The sequence below is a fragment of the Mustela nigripes genome, chromosome 11 (genome assembly GCF_022355385.1).
Source record: "Mustela nigripes isolate SB6536 chromosome 11, MUSNIG.SB6536, whole genome shotgun sequence".
In the NCBI taxonomy this organism is placed as follows: domain Eukaryota; kingdom Metazoa; phylum Chordata; class Mammalia; order Carnivora; family Mustelidae; genus Mustela; species Mustela nigripes.
In genome coordinates, this window is record NC_081567.1 from 25727201 (window position 1) to 25750167 (window position 22967).

Here is a 22967-nt window from a genome sequence, read left to right on the forward strand (position 1 = left end):
CCGGGCTTGAACTCATGACCCTGAGATCAAGACCTGAGCTGAGATCAAGAGTCAGACACTTAACTGACTGAATCACCCAAGTGCCCCTAAAGAACCTGAGTTAAAGGTATTTTGTGGGGCGCCTGGGTGGCTCAGTGGGCTAAGCCGCTGCCTTCGGCTCAGGTCATGATCTCAGAGTCCTGGGATCGAGCCCCGCATCAGGCTCTCTGCTCAGCAGAGAGCCTGCTTCCTCCTCTCTCTCTGCTTGCCTCTCTGCCTGCTTGTCATCTCTCTCTGTCAAATAAATAAATAAAATCTTTAAAAAAAAAAAAAAAAGGTATTTTGAGGAAAACGTCCAAGAACCACGTGGACCCCTCACAATCCTGTTGAGAACCATCCTGGCTGTGGCAGGGACCCTGTCTTGCTGCCTGCTGTACCCACAGGGCCCAGTGCACAGCAGGTGCTCAGGAAGTGACTGCTGAGTGAAGGGATGGGGAATACCAATTCCATCCGCACATCGATGGCGAGAGGACAGTCTGTGCAAGATCAGCCTTCAGAGTGGGCTCCAGACACTGCTGGAGACGGAGGACAGCCCCCCCCCCCCACGGGACAGCCGCATCCGATGCGCAGCCCAGCAAGGGGCCATGGGAGGCTGTCCTGGGCTGAAGGGCATTCCCCTCCCCAGAATTCCCATCCAAAATAAGGTCATCATAAGGTGACCTTATTTGGAAAGAGGGGCTTTTAGGGGCAAATTAGTTAAGAGGAGGTCATACTGGATTCAGGCTGGCCCTAAACCCAACGACTGATGTGCCCATGACAAGGCATGTGGAGAGAGAGAAAGAGCGGACGGACGGCCCAACGAGGACAGATGCGGAGACTCGCGGGTGCGTCAAGGCAAGGAGCGCTACTGGCGGCCGCAACCACCGGAAGCGAGAAGACACGAGGGAGGACTGTCCTCAGGAGCTGCAGAGGGAGCACGGCTCCGCCAACGGCCCTGATTTCAGACTTCCCGCCTCCAGAACTGTAAGGTCATGGAGGTGGTTGCAAGCCACCCTATCGGGGACTTTCTCTCGGCAGCTGCAGGGAACTAGGACAGAGCGGCCAGGAAGGAGAGAAGAGGCAGGTAGGCAGGGGAAGGAAGATGGAACCAGAGCCTGGCAACTCTCCTCATGGGTGTCTCCAAACTCCGCTTCCTTCCCTCCCCACTTCTACGGCTCTGCTCTTTCTTACTGCCCTTCTCTCTCGTTCCAGACCACGCTGGCTCTGCCCTGCCCCCAGGAACCTTGCATATGCTGTTCGCTTTGCCTGATAACCTCCACTCCTGCTTTTTCATAGTGGGCTCCCTTAAGGACATGGGTCGGTCCCCTCGGGACATGGCTTAAACACACTCTTAAGAGGTATTTTATCTTTCCTGACCCCTTCTTACTCTCCATCATGATGCCCTTCCATTATTGAATTTAGAGGCTCCGCTTCTCCCACAGAGTGTAAACTCTCTCAGGGAACGAGCGAGGACCTTCCGCTGTTCCATTTCCCAACACCTAGCAGTGCCTGGTGCTCAGCCTGGGCCCCACAAGGATGGAATATGTGAGCTGCACGTTTGTTTGAGTCTTCCAGAAGGCCGTGGGACCTGCTGCTTTGCCAGATGGCCATTTTCAGGGTCTGCTCTGCCTCCATCCTCCTGGGGGACTCTGATGACCCAGGAGCAGTGAGGGTGTGACTTGGGCTGAGACGGAGGGGGTCACAGGCGGGAATGTTCACGAGAAAGGTGGCAGGGGTAAAACTAGGCAGACCTGGATGGAGAGGTGGGGCAGAGCACACGGGCTTCCAGCTTCTGGTCAACAGGCAGGCAGGCGCAGCTACTGAGCAGGGTGGGAAATGACACAGGGGACTGATATGGGTCAGGTCGAAGTTCTAGAAGAATCATTGGAAAGCCATCATCTGTGGGAGACGATTCCCTGTACCCAGCCTCCCGCTTCTACTGAGAGCTGCGCCAGCTCCTCAATGTTTCCAAGGGTCACAGGGTCCTCTGCTTCAGGAGTTTATGCTCCTTAAAAAGAACAAGAAGCACCTTACACCTATTAGTATGGCTACTATCAAAACACCAGAAAAATGACATGTTGGTAAGAATGTAGAGAGATTGGAACCCTTCTGCATTACTGGTGGGAACCTTTGTGCAGAAAATGGTTGGAAAGTTGATGTGGAAAACGGTATGGAAAGTCTTCAAAAAAACAAAAATAAAACAACTATCACATGATCTAGTAATCCTACTTTGGGGTGTATCCCCCAAAAAACTGAAAGCAGGGAGGTGAAGAGGTATTTTTACACCCATGTTCACAGCAGCATTACTGACGGCGGAAAAGAGGTGGAAATAATCCAAGCACCTATTGTTGACAGGAGGAACATATAAGCAAAATATGGAACAAATAATCATGCAGCGGAATATTACTTGGCCATAAAAAGGGAGGGAATTTGGACACCTGCTACAACACGAGTGAGCCCTGAGAACATCATGCTCCATGAAATAAGCCAATCACAGAAAGCCAAGTACTGTTTATATGATTCCATTTATGTGAAGTCAAATTCACAGAAACAGAGTGCCGGCTGCAGGGGGCCAGAGAGGGGAGAATGTGGATTTGTCATTTAATGGGCACAGAGTTCCAGTTTGGAAGATGAAAAGCGTCCTGCAGATTAGTTGCACAGCAGTGCCAGTGAATGTACTCGGTGCAAAAAAGGTTAAGAGGGTAAATTTTACGTGATGTGTATTTAACTGTAAGCCTAAAACTAAAAGAACAAAGAGATATCATAGCCATAGGTGCTTCCCCTTTAGGCCATTCTGGCTTCTCTATGCTAGCCTCTGCCCGGGGAGTCTCCCCTGTAGGGATGTTTCATGCAAGGTGGGCCCTGGTCCCAAAACAGAAGGTGGCTGCCAGGCTCTGTGTGACGGAAGGCCATATGGCGGCCTGCATTCAGGAAGTTCATGATGACTTCCCGGGCTCCTTCCTCTGGGGAGGAGTGGAGACCACCCAGAACTTTCTAGGCGTGGTTCTGGGGTCAGCAGAAGCAACCACCTCCTGCCCTGCTTGTCTCCCCACTCCCACCTGTGTCTCCCTCCCAACTGTCCCCCACAAAGGCCCAAGTGATCCCTCCAGATTGCAAATATGATTTCTCCTCGTTAAAACCACACGGCTCATGGCTAAGGGTTCAACCACCCATCAGGTGATCCAAAGTCCCTGCAGGGACTGGCCTTGACCTACCTCACTGGTAGAAAGACCATCCTTTGCTCCTTTGTTTCAGCTACATTAGCTTTGAACATGCCATGGTTCCTCCTACCACTGGGCCTTTGCTCGGGCCGTCCCCTCTCCAGAATGCTCTCCTGGGACCCCTCATGATTCCACTGAGGTACTAACACCCATGATACACACCTCAGTTCACATGCTGCCTCTTCAGGAGGCTGTCCCAGGCCCCTGGCCCAGGTGAGCTTTACCTGTTGGGTGCTTCTAGATCCCTCCTTCCTTCCCTGCAGAACACCTGCCTTTCTTTGTAATGATGTGTTCACCCGTTTCATCATTCTGCTTAATGTCCATTTCCCTTCTGTTAGTAACAATGGCTGCTACATAGCGCTGTGTGCTAAGCACTTTATGTACAGGAACTCACTGAACCCTCTTAGCAACCATATGGGGTGATGCCAATATTATCCCCATTTTACAGATGACATGATTGAAGTACAGAGACATTAAGTGATTTTCTCAAGCCCAAATTCATAGCCAGACAACAGAAGAGCTGGGATTTGAACCCAGGGGGTCTGGCTCGATCTTGACCACTCGGATGAGGGCAGGATCTACCTCTGCTTCTTCTCATGGTTGAGTATCTGCCTAGCACAGTGGCACACAGTAGGTGCTCAATACATATCTGTTGAGGAACAGAGAAAGTCAGAGAGAGCCCCATCTCCTGAACTCATCTGTGGGAGTGTGGGACTGCTCTCAGCTGCCTTCAGAAGGGAGCTGGATGGTGAAGGAAGGAACAAGTAAGCTTTGTGTTCAGACCCTAGGCCTACATCTCTCCCTCTTCAGCCCCTCAATCTGTCTCAACCAACTGGAAACACTGGGAACTAGGCCAGTGGGGGCTGGGCTGAGTGGGACAGGTCACCGAGCTCTGTGGACAGGGCTACATCCCATCAGCCTGACCCCAGCATCCCCAGGGCTCAGTCAGCAAGAGTCCTTGACTACCAAGGGCTGTGCAGACTCTCAAGGACAGAGCCCCAGCTTCTTGAACCAGATGAGGTCCTCTGTTCTCAGCACACAGCACGATCCAAGCTGACAGACACGGCTTGCAGGGAGCTCCCCAGAATCCCAGCTCCATCAGCTGATGAACAGAGAAATGGTGGTGTGTCCACACAATGGACAGCTCACCAGTCATAAAAAGCAACGAGGTGCTGATATAGAGTGTAATGCGGATGACCGACAGAGCACGTTAAGTGAAGGAAGCCCGTCACAAAATGTCCCCTAGTGTATGACTCCACTTGTACAAAATATCCGGAAAAGGCAAATCCACAGAAGCAAATTACTGGTTCACAGGGTCTGGGTGGGGGACGTGGTGGATGGGGAGAGATGGACTGCTTACGAAGTACGGAGCCTCCTCCTGGGATGATACAAATGTTCTAGAACTGGACCATCAATGCCCTAAATGCCACTGGATTGAACACTTTAAAGTGGTTCAATCTATATTAGGTCGATATTGCCTCAATTAAAAAAAAAAAAAAAACAACTCCTGGTTTTGCCACTTACTGGCTGTATCCTTGTAGTCAAATATCTTAACATCCTTGTGCCTCAGTGTTTTCATCTGAAAAATGGGGATACTAAATATGTATACTTCATAGAGCTGCTGTCAGGACTACGTTAGGCTCTTAGAATTATGCCTGGGATGTACTAACTGCTGTGTTTGCATTTGCTGTGGTTGTGAATCGCTGTTACCAACAGGAATTCTTTGACCCAGTCAAAAGTCTCTGGGCGGGGGGCACCTGGGTGGCTCGGTCAGTTGGGTGTCTAGTGGGGAGCCTACTTCTCCCTCCAGCACCCCCCTCTGCTCTTGTTCTCGCTCTCTCTCACTTACACACTCTTTCTTTCAAATAAATAAAATCGGGGGGGGGGGGGGGGGATCACTGGGCAGACTCAAGGACTGAAAAGGAAGCAACTATACACAGAGGCCTGGGCATCGGTACTGATTAATTTAACTTCCTACCCCAGGCTGACCAGGATGTGTGCTAAACATAACCAAGGGTCTGACTTCCACAACACTGACCAGAGGTTCTGTTTTAATATTAACCTCCTCATATTTTCTTACACGGTGGAAGGTATGTTTTGAGGGATGAGGATTAAGACAAAATACATGTAAAAGGTTCCAGCAGAGGACTGGACACAGAAAGTGTGCAGGGAATGTCTGCTGGACCCGGACGGAAGTTTTGCTCCATTAGTGTTATGGAAACATTGTATTTAGGACAGTTGAGAAGCCCGGACACCTGCTTCCTGTCTTTATGAGCTGACGTTTCCTGCTGAGGCACCCCAGAGAGGTTCTTATGCTCCTGGCCTGGGGCTCTGCTAGTGGCTTAGGAAAGAAGTCTGGGTCTACGGACAAGGGTCACTGAAATGTCTCCAGAGTGGGCCCCATTGGATTAGACCTTAGGGCAGTGGATCCCCAAGAGGCAAGACAGTAGACCCCAGATTTAGCTTGAAAAATGTCAACACTCTTTCCCCTGCCACATATACGCACGTGCATACGCGTGCACACCAGAGAGAATGTGAGGCCCCCCAAGGGGCCATAGATACGCTCAGCTCTCCTCCCGTGTGCATCTGATGCGACCCAGGATAGAGGGCCTAGTGAAGGATGACCGGTGTGGCGTCTGTTATACTACGAGCCCAAACCAAGTAACAGTGTGAAATGTGGTGGTCCCTTGCAGCCCAACTAACGAAAAGTCACCCAGTGTAGCTTCCTGCCTTAGTAAGCAGGATACACTCAACAGACCCACCACGTCCTTTGATGACTCAAGACCAGGCAGAGTCTCAGTGTTTGCAAACATCTCATTTTGTCCATGCCCTGGAGGCATAACCAACTCCAGCCGGAGCCCATGTGGGCCCCGGCGCCATGTCACAGCAGAGAAGGAAGGATTCTTTACACACACGTAGCCTGCATATTCCAAACACAGGACCATGCTTCTCATTCACAAACAGGTTGGTTCTAGCCTGTTTTTCTTGAGATACTCAGTTTTCATCATCCCACTTTGCTTTTCCCACTTTCGAGAGAGATGGGAGTTCAGGTAATATTTTGCTAGTCTCTCTGTGAGGAAAGGGAGAGAAGTCAGCAGCTTGGTTGAGGCCCACAGGATTCCACCGCTAGAATATCAACAGCCGGTATTTATCCAGCACTTTCTATGTGTCAGGCATGGTGCTGAAGCCCTGGATATTCAATATTTCATTGACGCTTCCTAACGTTCCTGTGAAGTAGGTACTAACTAGGTCCCCTTCTCAGGTGTACAAATTGGGGTGCAGAATGCCGTGCACCTTGTCCCCACAGCCAGGGTGATGGCTCAGAACCTGTGACCAGGCTCTCAGTGTCCAGGGCCTACAAGGCTGGGGGCCAGTCGAGATCAGTGAGTCCTTATGGCTAGAGAGGGGAAGAGTCTGGCTCCCCAGTTCGAGCTGGGCAGGGGGACACAGAGAGGTAGGGTCGAATCTACAACAGCCCAGAGCAGCCACGTTGGGTGGGCTCTGCCCTTGGAAAGCCCCTCTGTTTTCAGAGCCTCTGAGAAACTTCTGATGGGCACGCCTGCCCCTTTGAGGAGGCTCCTAAGTGTGCTCATCCTTCTCGGGATGGGAGTAGTGGTTCTGGAAGCTACAGATGGAGCAGCAGATGGGAAGTGAAAGCCTATCAGAGTTGCCCAGGATAAAATCATTCATCTGCAAAATTCATATGCTTTTGCGTGGGGCGACTTCACAGAAACAAAAGCAGGAGGAACCAGCAGGGCTCGAGGCGTGAAGTGCCTCTGGCCATGAGGCTGGCAGAGTGAAGCGGGCAGAAGAACGGGGGGAGCACAGAAATGACGGCAGCGGGGCGGAGGGAGGAAGGACAGACGGACCGAGGCACAGAGGGACCTGGAGCACTGAAGCTAAGAAAGCAAAAAATTCCAGAACTCTCTTCTCTGAAACCCAAAATCAGTTTGGCACGTGGTCTAGCAAAGGATTCCCAGGCCCCTCGGACATACAGGAGTTTCAGCCTTGGATGCCGCTCAGGAATGAGCAGTTGACATTTACCGAGTACTTGGTAAGTGCCCGATCCTCTGCTAGGTTCTGTGATCCAATCCTGGTTTCACAAAGACTGAATTTCCTCGCAGATGGTCATATGGCTAGTGAGGTGGCAGAACTCAGACTCGAGCCCTAAGCCATCTGCTGGGCTTCTCATCACCCACCCTCCTGGAGGCTGTAATGCTAGAGATCCCAATACCCTGGCCCGGCTGAGCTGGTTGAGGCCATGGTTGTGGCAGGTCAACACAGGGCCCCTAGGGGGCAGCCTCGTGAGCACAGGAATGCCCACCTGACCTCCAGAGGTCTCTGGCAGAGTACCACCCCTTGACCAAGGATGAGGTGACCTCTGGGGTCTCCACCAGGGGTCTACAGGATCAATGAGCAGACTCGGGACCACAAGTGACCTTCCTACCTCCAAGGACCTTCCCTGCTGCCAAGTGGTCCCATGTGAGGGGCGGGACTGGCTCCCGTGGTGCTCTCTACATACCCTGGGGCCATCTTGCCACTCTAGCTCTGGCTAACTTCCCCAAGGGCCAACTTCAAGCAGAAAGAACACCAGCCTTGGAACAGCAGAGAACTGGTTCTCATGTCCACTCTGCCACATATTTCTTACATGACCTTGGGTCCCAGGTTGCCCTTCTATAAAACAAGTTTGCTTTGAGGGTTGAACGAAGTGGCTGCCTTATTAGCTGTTATGCTCAACATTTGGGGATGACTTTGAACTCAGTCCTTTCTTGGAAGACAGAGGGGGAACATCCTCACTTGCTTCTCTCCACTCGCCTCTCATTCTTTTACTATACTCCCTCCATTTTAAAAGATCTCAAATGCAGCAAGGTCATCTCTGACCCATGTCTTGTCCAGACTGTTCTCTCCCTCAGGAAAGGTTCTCAACCAGATGTAATTCTGCCCTTGGGGACACTGGGCAATGTCTGGGGCTAACTGTGGTTGTCCCAAGTTGGGGTTCAGCATGAGCAGATCTAGTGGACCGAGGCCAGGGGCTGCTTCTACACGTCCTGCCATGCCCGGGATGGTCCCCACAACAAAGACTCATTCAGGCTACTAATGTCAGGAGTGTTTAGGTGGGGAAATTCTAGTCGAGAAGGAGCTCTTTCTCATCTGCCTGACAATCGCTTCTTAGCCTTCAGTTCTCAAGTCCAAACTTGGCACATTCAGAGGCCTTTCTGACTGCCTGACCCTGTCCCCCCCACCCTACCCCCTCATTTTCTAGCTCTTTAACTCTTCACATGGCACCTTTAATTCTACTCTCCCAACTAGGGGACATGCACCATCAGGTAAGGTTGGGGCGCATTTGCTCACTAAATGTCCAGGTAGTACCTAGCACAGGAGTCCCTGACCACATGTTTATGGAATGGGCACCCGAACAAGTGAATAAGGAAGTAAGTAAGTTAAGATCTGCCAGCCCTGTTTCATAATCTGCTTACCCTTGCTCTCCTCTGAACAAAAGAAAAACAGGGATCTTTCTAACAACCATCATCTTTCTCAGGTTGCCAGGTGGACCCTGCCGAAACTGACCCGACTGTGACATCCCCAGGTCCTCTCCAGGGCCCATGGCTTCCCAGCAGACAATGAGATGCCACCAAGCCAAGGAGGGCACCAGGATTGCACTGTGAAGGAGACAGAGACTGTTTCTAGCTTTGAACAGTGAATATCCCTCTCTGCCTGGAGTTTATTTGGTTCAACCCCCAACTCCTGGGGATGTATGGTCTCCGTAACGGATGGCACCAGGAACGACGGTCAGTATTTTAAGTGTGACAGTCACGTGGATGTTAGCTTAAAAGGGATGCATACTAAAACTCTTACAGATATGACATGGTGTCTGGGAAGCACTTCGATGGGGAAGCGGGGGAGGGTACAGCTCTATCGGCACTTGGCTACGACCTGATTCGAGCTGAAACTAGGTGATGTGCACGTGGGGGTTCATTAGACTGTGGTTGGCATTCCAGTGCCTGCTTGGAAATCGCCCTGATTTAAAAAAATAAAAAATATATTACTTTTTTAAGACGCCTTCATCTGGCTGTTGCAGGAATGCTGGCGCCATCAGAGGAAGGCAGGCCCCGCCCCCTGCCCTGGCGCCATCAGAGGAAGGCAGGCCCCGCCCTTTGCTCCCCATCCTCTTCTTTTTAGCCCCACCATGAATCAGGATGGAAGACACAGTCAAGCAAAGAGTGGCCTTCTGGCAGGAAATAAAGCTCATTTTCTTCCCCTTTTTTTTTTTTTAACCTCATGACATCTTTAGAAGGGTTTCCTCTGCTTATGGCCGATTCTCAAGAGCAGATCAGTGTTTGTGCAAAGGGACGGACCTTCCTGGTGGCATCGGAGTTTCTTGGGGCTTCGGGGCTGCCGGCTGGTGGGGAAGTGCCACACGGTTGTGGCCAAGGGCCCACAGGAGCGCCCGGGGCTGGTGTTGGAGAGCAGTTCCCCATTTTATCGTTTCACGTGAAACCTCCCAATCTTAAAACATGGGCAAGCCTTTCGGTTGGGACAAGTTATAGCCACCAAACATGCACACACGCAGAGTGAGCCTCAAACAGCCCAAACATGCGTGTCCGTGACTGCTGCGCCGTCACAACAGACCTGCTGCTCCCCTTTCCGACACCAGAGTCAGACCCGGTCCTGCCCCGAATCAAACACGCCCACGGCACCCACATTCTAGAAGCAACCTGATCCTGCCCCAGAATTCCCTCCGACCTCCTACTACTCCATCCGTCACCTGCTCTGTTCCAGCCACCCTGAGGCCCCTTGCTCCCCCAGCAGAGCAAGCACAGCCCCATCTCAGGACCCCACAGCTGCTGTTCCCTTGGCCTAGGGCCACGCTCCGGGTCCCAGACACTCGCTCCTCCTCCTCCTGTTCTTCTCAGGAAGGACTTACCCAGCCGCTCCTGCTAAAATTGTTAACTCTCCCGGCTGGTTTCTTCTGCTTTATTTTTCTCATGTGCCATTTTACTAATTTTGTTTGTTTTCCCCCCATGCCAACTTGAATGGAAACTCTAGCTGGGGATGGGTCTTTCTGGCTCCTGCATGTACCCACGAACGCAGCTGGGTCCGACTCGGATCCCCGGCAGAAGGAGCTCACAGGCCAGGCCTCTGCGGTGCGTCACTGGGGCACAAAGCACCTGCGCCCCGGCCTCCAGCGAGAGCAAGGCCACCTTACCTGATGGGGTAGTCGGCGGCGCTGAGGTTGATGAAGAAGTCCCAGGGCCAGTCGGTCATCTCCAGAAGGTCCCGCATGCTCTGCAGGTACGTGGACAGGAGGCTGGCGCCCCCCCAGATGGTGGCCATCCTCCAGGGCGTGACACGAACGTTGCCGTACTGTCCGGCGAACTGCAGCACTTGCCGATGCAAGTAATTCGAGCGCTTTCCCCCGGGGAGAGAAGAAGGGACATTCAGCGGCCCAGAACACGGGCGGACGTGCCCCTCACCCCCTCTGTCTCCCTTCCCGTTTAGGTGACATGGCTTCTGAACAGCGTGGACTTGGCCAAGGAACTGGTTCCAGCTGGGAGTGTCCTTTCTATGGTGGCCTTCAAAACCTTATTATTTTTTTAAAATTTCCTTCAGTTACTTGAAATGCTGACTCCCAGGCCCCACCTCTGAGCTAAGCGCTCACAAGGCGTGGGCTGGTGCCCAGGACTCTGCATTTTCTAAAAGATTTTATTTATTTATTTGATAGACAGAGATCACAAGTAGGCAAAGAGGCAGGCAGAAAGAGAGGGGAAGGGGGAAGCAGGCTCCCTGCCGAGCAGAGAGCCCGATGCGGGGCTCGATCCCAGGACCCTGGGATCATGACCTGAGCTGAAGGCAGAGGCTTTAACCCACTGAGCCACCCAGGTGCCCCAGGACTCTGCATTTTTAAAGACTGACACATGTGGTCTGAGGATGAGCAGCTAGGAAGTGTGACTGTGTCTAAACCTGATGAGTATTTCGAGGGGCAGGATTCCTCCACCGGCCCCTCTCACAGGCCTGCTGTGATCAACCATTCTCTTATGCTTTTTTGATGAAGGGGTCAGCAGACCAACAAAAACCTCCCCGCCAAGACAGCACAGGGGTCGGAAAGCCTGCTGCGGGGTTTTGTAAATAAAGTTTTGTTGGAACACAGCCACACAGACACGTGCATTTCTCAAGGCTGCTTTCCCACTCCAATGAAGAGCAGAGTCCCTGTGGCAGGAGCATATGCCTGCAGAGCCTAATATATTTACCACCTGGCCCTTCATGGGAAACATGTGCCCACCTCTGGGATGGCCAGCCTCCCAAAGTGGCCGGAAGTGCACGGACCAGTGGGGCAGTGAAGAAAAGTTTTATGGAGAAAGTCTAAAGTCACAGATGGGAACTTTGAAAATAACATGCAAATGCACGCACACATGTGCTTACATGCATGCATGTACACACACACGTGCGCGCGCGCGCACACACACACACACACACACACACACACACACACACAGAGTCTCCTGGAGGGGCTCCGAGGAGAAGCTGCTGATCAACCTACGAGTCTTGCCTGAAAGGGAGCTGGCCTGGAGAGGAGCTGACAGACCGGCGGAGAAAGCCAGCAAGTGACAACCGGGGGCGTGGGGCAGGGGGCGGGCGGGGGTCCTCACCTTGTCCACGTGGATGTAGTAGAAGTGGTCTTTGTGGTAAATGGCCTTGAACATGCGCTGCAGCTGCCGAGAGGCGCGGCCGTGGACCACCAGCACGAAGGCGATTCGGACTGGGTTGGCGAGCATATATTCCACCGAGTCCTCGTCCCACTGCACGTTCTTGTTGGCTTTGCCTGGGGGAAGACCCGAGAGACCACGGGGTGGGGTGAGCCTCCCAGGTTCTTTGCAGGGAAGTGGATGGGGAGCTTCTCTGATGCTTTATCTTGGGGACTATCTGAAGGGCACGGTCATGGTCATATGGGGCCCTAAGACCTCAGGCAGCCCAGGCAAGCTTGTCCTGGACCCTTACACTGTCCTGGTGCATGCATGGGGGTCTCTGAGGTGCTCGGAGGTTCCCACCTCCAAGGAGCTCTAAAAGCTGATGGAGACACAAAGACTTGTATTAAATCATCGAACAAGGCAAGAGGAAATGAGAGGTATCTCTGAAGGGGAAGGAGCAGTTAATTCTGAGCTAGGAAACAGAAGACACAGGAACTGGTTTTGCCTGCCCAGAATCCACTTTCCCTTCTCCTCTGAACAGCATCCTTTTTGGTAAACATTGTGGAAAGAACAGATAAGATGACACCTGCCCTCTTATTTTTAAGTTCACAGTACAGTACTGTTGATTAGAAGCACGAGGTTGTACAGAAGATCTCTAGAGCTTACTCATCTGGCACAATGAAACCATTATCATGCAGTATTTTGGAGGGCATCATTCCCTCCTCTATTTTCAGAGTCTATGGATGGGGAGGGTCTCCCTCCATTATCAGTGACAGGGAAGGTCCCAGAGCTCAAGGCCTGGCCAGTCTGAACACAGCATCTCCCTAGCAACAGCCTGTATGGTTCAGAGGTGGATGAGTGACCTACCCAAGCTAATTAGCCCAGAACACAGAATTCTAGGCTTTTGTTGGAACAACTAGGTTAGAGAGGTTCCCTTTCTGGTATACACAAAACTGGAAGATTCTAAGGGACGTTTTAACCCCACATGGAGAAAGAACACCTGAGAGGAAAGAGAACACAGAGGAAGCAATGCAGTGACGGGACCCTATGCAAAAGCACTATGTGACTTACTCCATCAGCCTAGCTGGACATCAGCCACCATCATCGTGCAGTTTTCTTTGAACACCCAGATCTTGTATCAGACCCACCTGCATCCCCCTGGTTCCAGATGTCTTTTATTCTCTAAGTAGCCTTAAAGACTCCTTTTCTCCTCCTTGCCCTTGCCAATACTCCCAGGGCAGGGTTTCCAGGGGGACAGAGCTTATCAATGGCTTAGTTCATTACAGTTTTGACTAGAGCTCTCCTGCCTCTCTTCAGCCTGATTTCCTTTAGGTCAAACCCAGTTTCTTCTGGGTTCTAGGTTTATGAGACCCAGAATGTTGTCAGGGTCACAGCTGCAGGTGCCCTGGGTGTCAATTTGGAAAACAGGGAGTGTTTAGCCTCCAGGTCAGGAGATCAGGAGCCTGTCAGTGTCACTGGAAAGCTAAACGGATGCCAAATGAACAAGGCTCCTTCTAGGCTGTTCCAGAGGACAGGATGAAACTAACATGGCTAGTGTCCAAATCACAAGGCACAGCCTCTGTGGCCTGCGTGCCCTGGCTCGGGAAGGCCTCTGTACCCCGATCGCCCTACTCTCCACCCTGGACCTGGCCTTCTTTCTTTCCCTTGAGCAAGTCTGTTTCTGCCTCAGGACCTTCTCCCTGACTCTTCTAGCTCCCTAGATCTTTGCATGGCTGCATCTGCCCGTCATCAGTTCACAGCTCAACAAAAGGCCACCTGCCCCCATCAGCCACATCACTCTCTTCTACCTCACCTTAGCTTGACTTTCTGCATAGCATTAACAACATCTGAAACTGTGTACCTGCTCACTTGTTAACTGTTTGAACACCCCACTGGAATATCAGCTCCATGCGAAGAGGGGCTGTCTCAGCCTTCTTGGTCATCAAACACACAAGTCTGTAACAGTATCTGGCATACCTCTGGTTCTTGATGAAGAAAGAAGTTATAGGAAGAGTACATTCTGGTTTGGTACCATAACAATCACAGTGCATTTTACTGAGCACTGACCAGCGCTTGCTATCCATCATTTCACTCAATCCTCTCTCCCGTCCTGTGGGAAAGTGCTATTAGTCCCATTTTGCTAATGAGGAAAACATAGCCTGGAGAGGCCAAGGGATTTGTTTGTTCAAGGTCACACTGCTGTAACTGGTTCAGCTGTGATTCAAACCCAGGTCTCTTTCCAGAGCCGATCCCCTGAAACGCTAACACACACTACATTACCATGCCTAGACTTTGGAAAAGTTGATAATAATTCTGCTTGTTCATGAAATACCCTGTGAATTCACCATTGCAGGGAGGTAGGCAATGCATTCGAAGGCTATCACAGGTACTGCACAGAGGGCTCCTCTACCATGTGGGAGGCTGACTCGAGGTGGCCAAGAAGATCACTCTTTTCATCCAGCCGTCCATCCAAATCCAACCACCCAACCAGCAAACCATTCAGCTCCCCATCCAGCACAGCACCTTCAATGGCTTATCATCCAGAAAACCACCCATCCATTCATCCGTTCCACCCATCCACTCATCATCTTTAAAACCATCCATCCATCTGCTTACCCATCATCCTCAAAGCAAATCATCCATGCCCCCACTCTTCCGACCATCTATCAACTCATGGATCCATGCAATATTAACTTAGCCTATACTACGCGCCAAGTACCGTGCTAGGTACTAGAAAAAGAAAATTTGGGGGGGTGGGGAATCCTTTCCTTTGAGGAGCTCTCAGCCAACTAAGGAAAAACAGAAGACAACGATCAGTTGTTTTAGGACCAAAGCGTGTTCAGGTTGCCCTTGGAGGGCGAGAAAGAAGCGAGCAATCTGCCTGCAGGGACAGAGGCGATCTCAGCAAGTTTGGCCCAAAGCTCCTGAGCACCTCTCTTCAAGTGCTCCAGACGGATCCCAGCATCTTTAGGCTCCTTGGCTGTTCAATCAGTAGCTGCAAACCTGGGGTAATTATCATCTTGGCTCTGGTTGAGGACAGCCTGGGCAGCAATCAGATAGGGCTATCCTCTGCCCTCTCCTCTTCTCCAAACCCATCACAAATACACTGGGCTTTCTTGGTGACTATATGAGAGGGGCACGCCTGGGGTAATCATGTAGCTTTAAACACTCCTGCAACTTTATCCATCCATCCTTCCGTCCGTCCATCTGACCATCCATCCATCCACTCAACCAACCACCTACTGACCCACTCACCCCATCCTGCATCCTTAAACCCTCCCACACGCCAGCCCTGGACAAAGGCTGGAGGACAAAGACATGCGGGATGGGAGCCTGTTTTCACAAGAGGATCGTGAAACAGACTACGGAATGCGAGAATCTAAAATAAAAAATAAGGTATAAGAAAAGCTTATTTCTCTCCTTCCCATGACTGTAGCTCAAAGGCAGCACACAGATCTTTACCATGCTGGCAGCGGCCTCTCCTTGCCTCCTTTGGAAACTCTTTATCAGACAAAAGAGGATTGTTTAAAAATAACGGGTACTTAGTGCCACTTTTTTGCATCTGGATGTCACTGGGTGATTTTTCAAAGGCCTAAACTAAATGTGGCCCACGACACAGTATCTTAGAGGAATTTCACTCTGGAGAGGCTCCTGCTGGCCCTCAGGTAACACTGCTCATCCCTGCCCAAGTTCTCGGGGTAACAATGACCTGGAGTTCTTAGTGACTGGGGCTGATGGGGCCTTTGGAGTCAGCCGTAGATGTCTGTTGCCAGGTTGCTGAATGACTGAATGAAGGAATGCCTTCTGGCTGCCCTGGTCCAGAGGAGCTGATGTCATGTGAGGGCCTTGCGCACCAGCATTGTGCTGCGCGGCAGGTGCGGAGCTGGAATTTAGCTTCGGGAGGGATGCACTGTAAGGCTCCAAGGCTCAGAGAGGTCCCCATGTTTCCCCAGGGTCGCACAGGGAATGCGGAGAGAAGCAAGGAGTGGAAGCCCAAACCCAGTCCAGCTACCTCCCTCTGCCCTCCTGGGAATCAGAGCAGGGAGATGGGGAAGGCTGGCATGAAGACCGTAGGGTGCTGTGTGCTGAGGTGGAAAGAACCTTTTGTAACTTTCTTAAAAAAAAAAAAAAAAGATTTTATTTATTTGACAGGAAGAGCATGAGCAGCGGGGCGAGGAAAGGCAAAGGGAGAAGCAGGCTCCCCGCTGAGCAGGACCCCTGAGATCACGGCCCGAGCTGAAGGCAGATGCTTAACCAACGGAGCCACCCAGGTGCCCCCTTTTGTAACTTTCTTTAGGGTTTTAGAATGAAGAGCAGATTCACAGACAGACACCGACGTGGATGCTTTCCTTCTGAAGAAAGGAGCTGAGCACCAGGAAATCAGGCGCTATCATTCCAGCAACTGAGTCTCCAGACTGAAAGCCGTCCCTGGGTCAGACAGCTGGTCTGGGGAGTAGCAGAGAGAAGAGAGAACAAAAACCCAGAGCTCTTCTGGAGTACAGCTATTTTGAGGATAAGGGTGGGTGGGAAAGAACCAAAATACCTGAAGAAAGGAGACTCACACGGAGGGGGAATGAGGGAGAGGGGCAGAGGGGACAGACAGAAATAGAGACAGAGACAGACCCAGAGAGGGAGTGGGGTTGCAGACAGGCCACGCTCACACCTTGAGAAAAACAGAGGGAGACCCACAGGCAGCAGGACCTCCCCCTGACCCCCACCTGGGTAGAGAGAACCATATAGAGAGACCTACCCAGAAACACTGAGAAGGACAGAGACACACACACAGGTACAAAGAGAGACAAATGCAAGTGATCAGATGCTTGTATACAGGCAGGGAGAAAATGAGGAAAGGGGGGAGCCACCATGGAAAAGTCGGATCCACTGAACCCCACACCACGGCAGCCACACTTAAAAACAAAGGCAAATGAAACCCCGAGAAGCTCAAAAGGCAAAAATGCCTCCAGGCCTTTTCTATGGCCCTTGGTCCTTCCCAAACCTGCTGCTCCCTCACCTAAGGTTCTGCGCCGTCATGAGCCCAGGGATTCAGCTGGCAGGACACCCTTAGGCTGGCTCCAGAAACAACTGTAACATGCATTCGTACATTCTGGCACACAGTAGGACCTCAATGCATTTTGCTGAACAACAAGAGAGGGAATGAGAGAGTTCTGTCCCCACATGGCGGCACAGGGCAGGGGTGCTATTCAAGAGGGCTGAGGTTCACACGATGCCCTTTGCCTGCTGCCAACAACCACTTTCCTATTTTTGCTGCACACCCCTGGCTTCTGTAATGACCATTCCAGCAAGCTGCTCTGACACGGGGGTGGGGAGCTGGAGATGACCAGAAGCCATGCCACAGACAGGATGGAGACGCCCCATGCGGCGGCCCCCTCCACAGCCCGGCCCCACTGCTGAGGCTGTGGTCTAGAAAAGCCTCCTCTACCAGGAGGGGGTCTTCAGCGGACTGCGGTGAGATGGCCAGCACAAGCAGGAACTGGGCAAATGTTCTCTCCTACGCTGCTGGCAAGGCTGGAAATGGCCACAACTTTACCAGCAGTGATGTGACAGCAAGAATTATGATTTTAAATATGCATGGCCCTTGACCCAGTAACTCCACCCCCAAGAATCTATCCTAAGGGAAGGAGAAGAAAGCATGTCAGTCTCTACATACAAAATACACTTTCATTCATTTATTCGTTTATTTGTTGTCTTTTTTTTTTTTTTAGAGAGATTTTATTTAATTATTTGACAGCAAGAGAGAGAGAGATCACAAGTAGGCAGAGAGGCAGGCAGAGAGAGAGGAGGAAGCAGGCTCCCCGCTGAGCACAGAGCCCAATGCAGGGCTCAATCCCAGGACCCTGAGATCATGACCTGAGCTGAAGGCAGAAGCTTAACCCACTGAGCCACCCAGGCACCCCATTTGGTGTCTCAAAGGTGCCAGGCACAGTTCTTGCCATATTAGTGGATTCAACAGAGTCCTTCCCTGCGTGCTCCTTAGTTTAGTGGTAGAGAGCCAATAAAATAAGTAAGCAAACAGAAAATACAGATGCTAATCATGACACAGGCCATGAAAAAGGGAACAAAGGCACATTAACGGAAGAGGTTTATTTAACTACGGTGGCCAGGGGACACTGATGTGGGCATATGCAAACAAGCTTTGAATAAAATGAGGGAGTGAGCCATGTCATTATCAGGGATGAGGAGGATTCTGGGCAGCTGGCATAGCAAGTGCAAAGGTCCTGAGGCCTCGACCTCAACAGTGTTTATAATGGTCCAAAACAGGAATTGCCCTAAAAGGTCTTATTAATACATATTGATACAGAACATTGCCTATAATATACCCAGCAAAAGACAATTTCTAATATGTAATCCCTAATAATTTATAAGACATGCTTCCACATATTAACAGAGGTTCATACGGCGACATGACAGTTTTCCTTTCTTATTTATACCTTTCTGCATGATCTGCATTTGGTTTTCATTTTACAACGAAACAGAACAAAGGTGATGCTTACTGATAATTCTAATATCAACTGTTTATCGAGTGCTCTTACACATTATGCATTTTCTATGATTTTATATATATATGTATACACACACACACACATTTTTACTTCTAACTAAAACCCTGAGAGAAGCGTTCCTGTCCTCCTGTTATATGACTAACGAAGCTGAAGCCCAGAGAAATCCCACATGGGAGGCGGCACGTCTGGGACACTGAGCCCCCTCACTGCCATGATGCTCAGTAAACTGTCGCCATTACAAAAAAGAGCAAAACCTGCCTCTAGAAGCAGCATGCCTGTTGACTTTCAGCTGCAACACAGCTCACGGTGACATGTGGTTAGAGCGACGTGGGTCTTCACAGAGACCCAAACACTGCCCAGCTCCTAAAAAAACCCTATGAATTCACCATCCCATTGGATGCCCGTGGCACAAAACAGAAAATAAGTGGGAGAATCAGAGTGATGAGGGACAGCAAGAGAAGCGGACTTCAGACCAGTGTTAAAAAGCCAGTCTGTGGGGGAGAATGTCAAGGAGACTTCTGCGATGCAGGTGCGAAGGCCAAGCAGAGAAAATCGTGGAGCGCTCCGCCAGTTCCTACCTGGGCCATGTTCGGCCTGTTGCCCAAACTCTGTATATCTCATTATGGTCTTGGGTCAGATAAGGATTCTGTAACCTCGGGCTCCAGAGAGAGGCTGGAGAAGCAGCTACCTTGCAAGGGTCACTGTGTTGTACAGATGCTGTGACACTGTTAGTGACCTTGCAGGAAGACCATCTGGGAGGGGAAAACACGGTGCAGGGCCCTCTGGTCAGACAGACCTCAGACAAGCCATGCAAGTGCCCCGAGCCCCAGTCTTCCTGTCTGTAAAGTGGGTATGTTATAATCACAGCCTCTGTGTCACAGGGACTTCTGTGCCCAGCACCAAACACGGTGTCTGGCATGCAGTGAACTCTCGATAACGGTCGGTGTTGGTGTCACCATTTCGACGATGCTGTTCCTTCACAGGGATCAGCACCAAGCTCTGTTTAGCTAATGGGCCCAGGTCCAGGCTCAATCCCAAGACCACTCAGGGTCCCAAGGCTGTGCACACACTGCTTACAAATAAACATCCAGAAACAGAGCTCTGCTCCATAGCTGGGGCCTCGGACAGTTAGTAACAACCGTGATGGGAGGTAACTATTTATGGCAATCGTCCTTTTGCAGTGTCTACAACTGTCAAATCCTTACATCATACACCTGAAATTAGTATGTTATATGTCAACTGCATCTCAATTTAAAAAACAGTAAACATAAGCACAAAAAATCTATGACACTGCTAAAAAGAAAAAAAAAAAAAAAGCCAAAACCCAAACCAACCAACAAAAAACAAATTGTAAGAAGTCACTTGGCCAGAACAGTTATTCCACCAACAAAGCCGTCAATGCTATTTATACTCTGAAAGAGCCTCTCCTGCCTGCTGTGAGGGGAGCAGCTTTCTGACTTGCTTCCCAGTCAGAGGGTTGGTGGCACTGGGAAGGGACAGAAGCGGAGGCAGGGCTGTGTGCACATGGGGCTTAGGTCGGGAGGCTCCCAGCTGGGGCGTGACCAGCTTCCTACTGCCCGGGAAGCCACGGGCTATGGTCAGCCTGTCATTCTGCTCTGCTTCTTCCTGGAGGTGGGGGGACTTCGGGAGGACATGGTTCCTCTCTGACCAACGGTTCTTCCTCTCTCAAGCAGGGTTGATTATACTTGTTCTACTTTTAATTTTGGGGGGCGCCTCCATTCTGTTTTCCAGAGTGACCCCACCACCTTGCATTCCCATCAGGATGGATGCTGAGGACATGACGCAAGGTGAAATACACCCTTCGTGGAAAGGGAAACACTGCATGAGTGCCCCTGAGAGAGGCATCTACAGTAGGCACCTGCATAGCATCAGTGAGTAGGACGGGGCGGCCCGAGGCTGCGGGTGGTGGGGATTACTAAAAACGGGCCTGAAGTTCCAGGCAAGCAGGACGAGTCAGCTCCAGAGACACGCCGTACAACACTGAACCCTTAGTCACAGGATTGTGCGCTTGAAGATGTGTTGAGAGGGGAGATCTCGTGTTAAGTGTTCTTACCACAATAGGATAAAAAAAAGTACCCAAAAGCCCTAAAGAGGAGTGAGCAATCCACTCTTGACCCCGCTGGGCTGTGCGGTGACTCATGACTGTGGACTGCGGGTGGCACATGGCTTCACCCTGGAGGCAGGCACGTTGCACGGAAGTGGCACTCATGGCACTGGGAGGAGAAACCTTGACATGTTCTAGGTTCCTTGTCACATTTGGGCGGAAGTGCCTTTTCCCACTGGGAAATTCCTATGCAGAGGTTTCATGATGAGAACTTGGGAGAGGGCCGCCTGGGTGGCTCAGTCGGTTAAGCGTCTGCCTTTGGCTCAGCTCATGATCCCCCAACCTGGGATGGAGCCCTGCGTCAGGCTCCTCAGTCGATGAGGATCTGCTAGTCCCTCTGCCCCTGCCCCTGCTTGCTCTCCTTTTCTCGCTCTCTCAAATAAATACAATCTTAAAAAACAAAAAAAAAAAAGAACTTAAGAGATGCCCAGTGCCCAGAAAGAAGTCCTGTTCTCAGTGGGCTTAGAAAGGTGGCACAGTATGGTGGCAAGTGCCCAAAGGACAAGTCTGGCTTCAAATCCTGCTTCCGCTGCGAACCAGTCATGGACCTCTGGGCAAGTCCTTTCCCTTCCTTGATCCCTCTGACCCTTACAGAACGACAACGATGTCTAGGTAAACTGAACACTTACTATGTCCTCAGCACTATCCATTCATGGCCTCATCATTTAATTTTCCCAAGGTCTAAGGAAGCAGGTACCAAGAATGTAATCCGATCCTCTGCTGAGGCCAAGGGGATACTGAGGGAGTGTTGAGAAGTCACCTTCTCCACAGAGTGCCAGAAAAAAGACGAACACTCAGGTCTGCCGGGCTCCAAACCTGTGTGTTATGCTACAGGTGAGGGAGACGAAGTCTCCAGTCTGGGATTCTAACCTTCAGAGCGTCAGCATGGAAGGCCGTCCTCTGAGAGCCAGCTTGGCTTCCCCGATTTCCTCCTCTCCCCTCTCCCTCCCGCCCCTTGTCTCTCTTCAGCTTAAGATACAACTGACATATAAAATTTTGAGATACTTTAAGTGTACATCATAGAGACTTGATATACACCATGACAGGATCCCCAATCCATCTAGTTGTTTAACACACCATCACATCACACGTGTTATATTTATCTTCTGTGTGTGCGTGTGAACATGTAAGGTCTACTCTCCGCAAATTTCAATCATATGGGGCGCCTGGGTGGCTCAGTGGGTTAAGCCGCTGCCTTCGGCTCAGGTCATGATCTCGGGGTCCTGGGATAGAGTCCCGCATCGGGCTCTCTGCTCAGCAGGGAGCCTGCTTCCTCCTCTCTCTCTCTCTGCCTGCCTCTCTGCCTACTTGTGATCTCTCTCTGTCAAATAAATAAATAAAACCTTTAAAAAAAAAAATTTCAATCATACAACACGGTGTTCTCAAGCACAGCCACCATGATGCACACGAGCCCCTCAGAGCTAGTCCATCTCCTACCTGGTGGTGTGCGCCCTTTTACCCAGGGCTCCCGATTTCTTCCATCCCCCAGACTCCGGCAGCCACGTTTCTACTCTGTTTCTAGGAGTTTGGCTCCTTTCCTCCCTCCCTCCCTTTTTTCCGATTCTGCATCCGAGTGAGACCACGCAGGATTTGTCTTTTGCGGTCTGGCTCACCCCACTTAGCCTTACGCTCTCGAGGTCCACCCCCGAAGGCCCGCGGGGCAGGATTCCCTCCTCTCTCGCAGTTGTGTACATACATCACGTCACCTGGGTGTTGGACAGCTGTCAGCACCCCCGGACGAAGGCAGGTCTCGTGTTTTCTGGGACATCATCACCACCCCTCCGCCCTGGCCTGGCCCAGAGCATGCTCAGCGGGCAGGCCTTGGGGAAGGAATGAGTTCTGACGGATGGATTAAATCCGACAGCTCCGCCCAGGTTTGGGGCCCGAGAGGCCCACACGAAGACGTGGGTCTGAGCCACTGAACTGGACTGTTTCCACTCATCCAGTGAACCAGCTTTTTGAATAAAACGGTATAAAATTGTGCCAAAATGCACCTAACATTTAGCATCTTAACCACCGGTAAGTGCACAGCTCAGTAGTGGTGAGCACGTCCGCACTGCTGTGTGACCCACCATCAGAACTCTCCACCTTGCACAACTGGAATCCTTCCCGTTAAACCACAACTCCCATTCCCTCTTCCCCCCAGCTCCCAGACAACCACTGGTCCCTCGGCCTCTATGAATGGGACCGCTGTGGAGATTTCACACATGTGGAATCGGAGGGTTGTTCTTTTCTGACTGGCTTCTTCACTTACCATCACATTTCTAGAGTTCATATGCGTCGGAGCATGTGGCAGGATTTCATTTCATTCTGGGTTGAGGAAGGATCTGCTGTAAGGACAGACCACATTCTCCTTTCTCCACTGGTCCACTGGTGGACAGCCGGCGGCTCCCAC

The 22967-nt window shown here is 51.2% G+C and overlaps 1 protein-coding gene across 1 annotated transcript in view; it reads right to left on the reverse strand.

Annotated features, from left to right (window-relative positions):
• The window catches only part of XYLT1 (xylosyltransferase 1), a 297901-nt gene that overhangs the window by 64083 nt on the left and 210851 nt on the right, over positions 1 to 22967 (reverse strand). The window contains exons 4-5 of the mRNA XM_059415242.1: positions 11888 to 12060; positions 10447 to 10649 (exon numbers count right to left, since the gene is read on the reverse strand). Of these exons, the coding sequence (XP_059271225.1) occupies positions 10447 to 10649; positions 11888 to 12060 (376 nt within the window). The remainder of the gene's footprint in view (positions 1 to 10446; positions 10650 to 11887; positions 12061 to 22967) is intronic.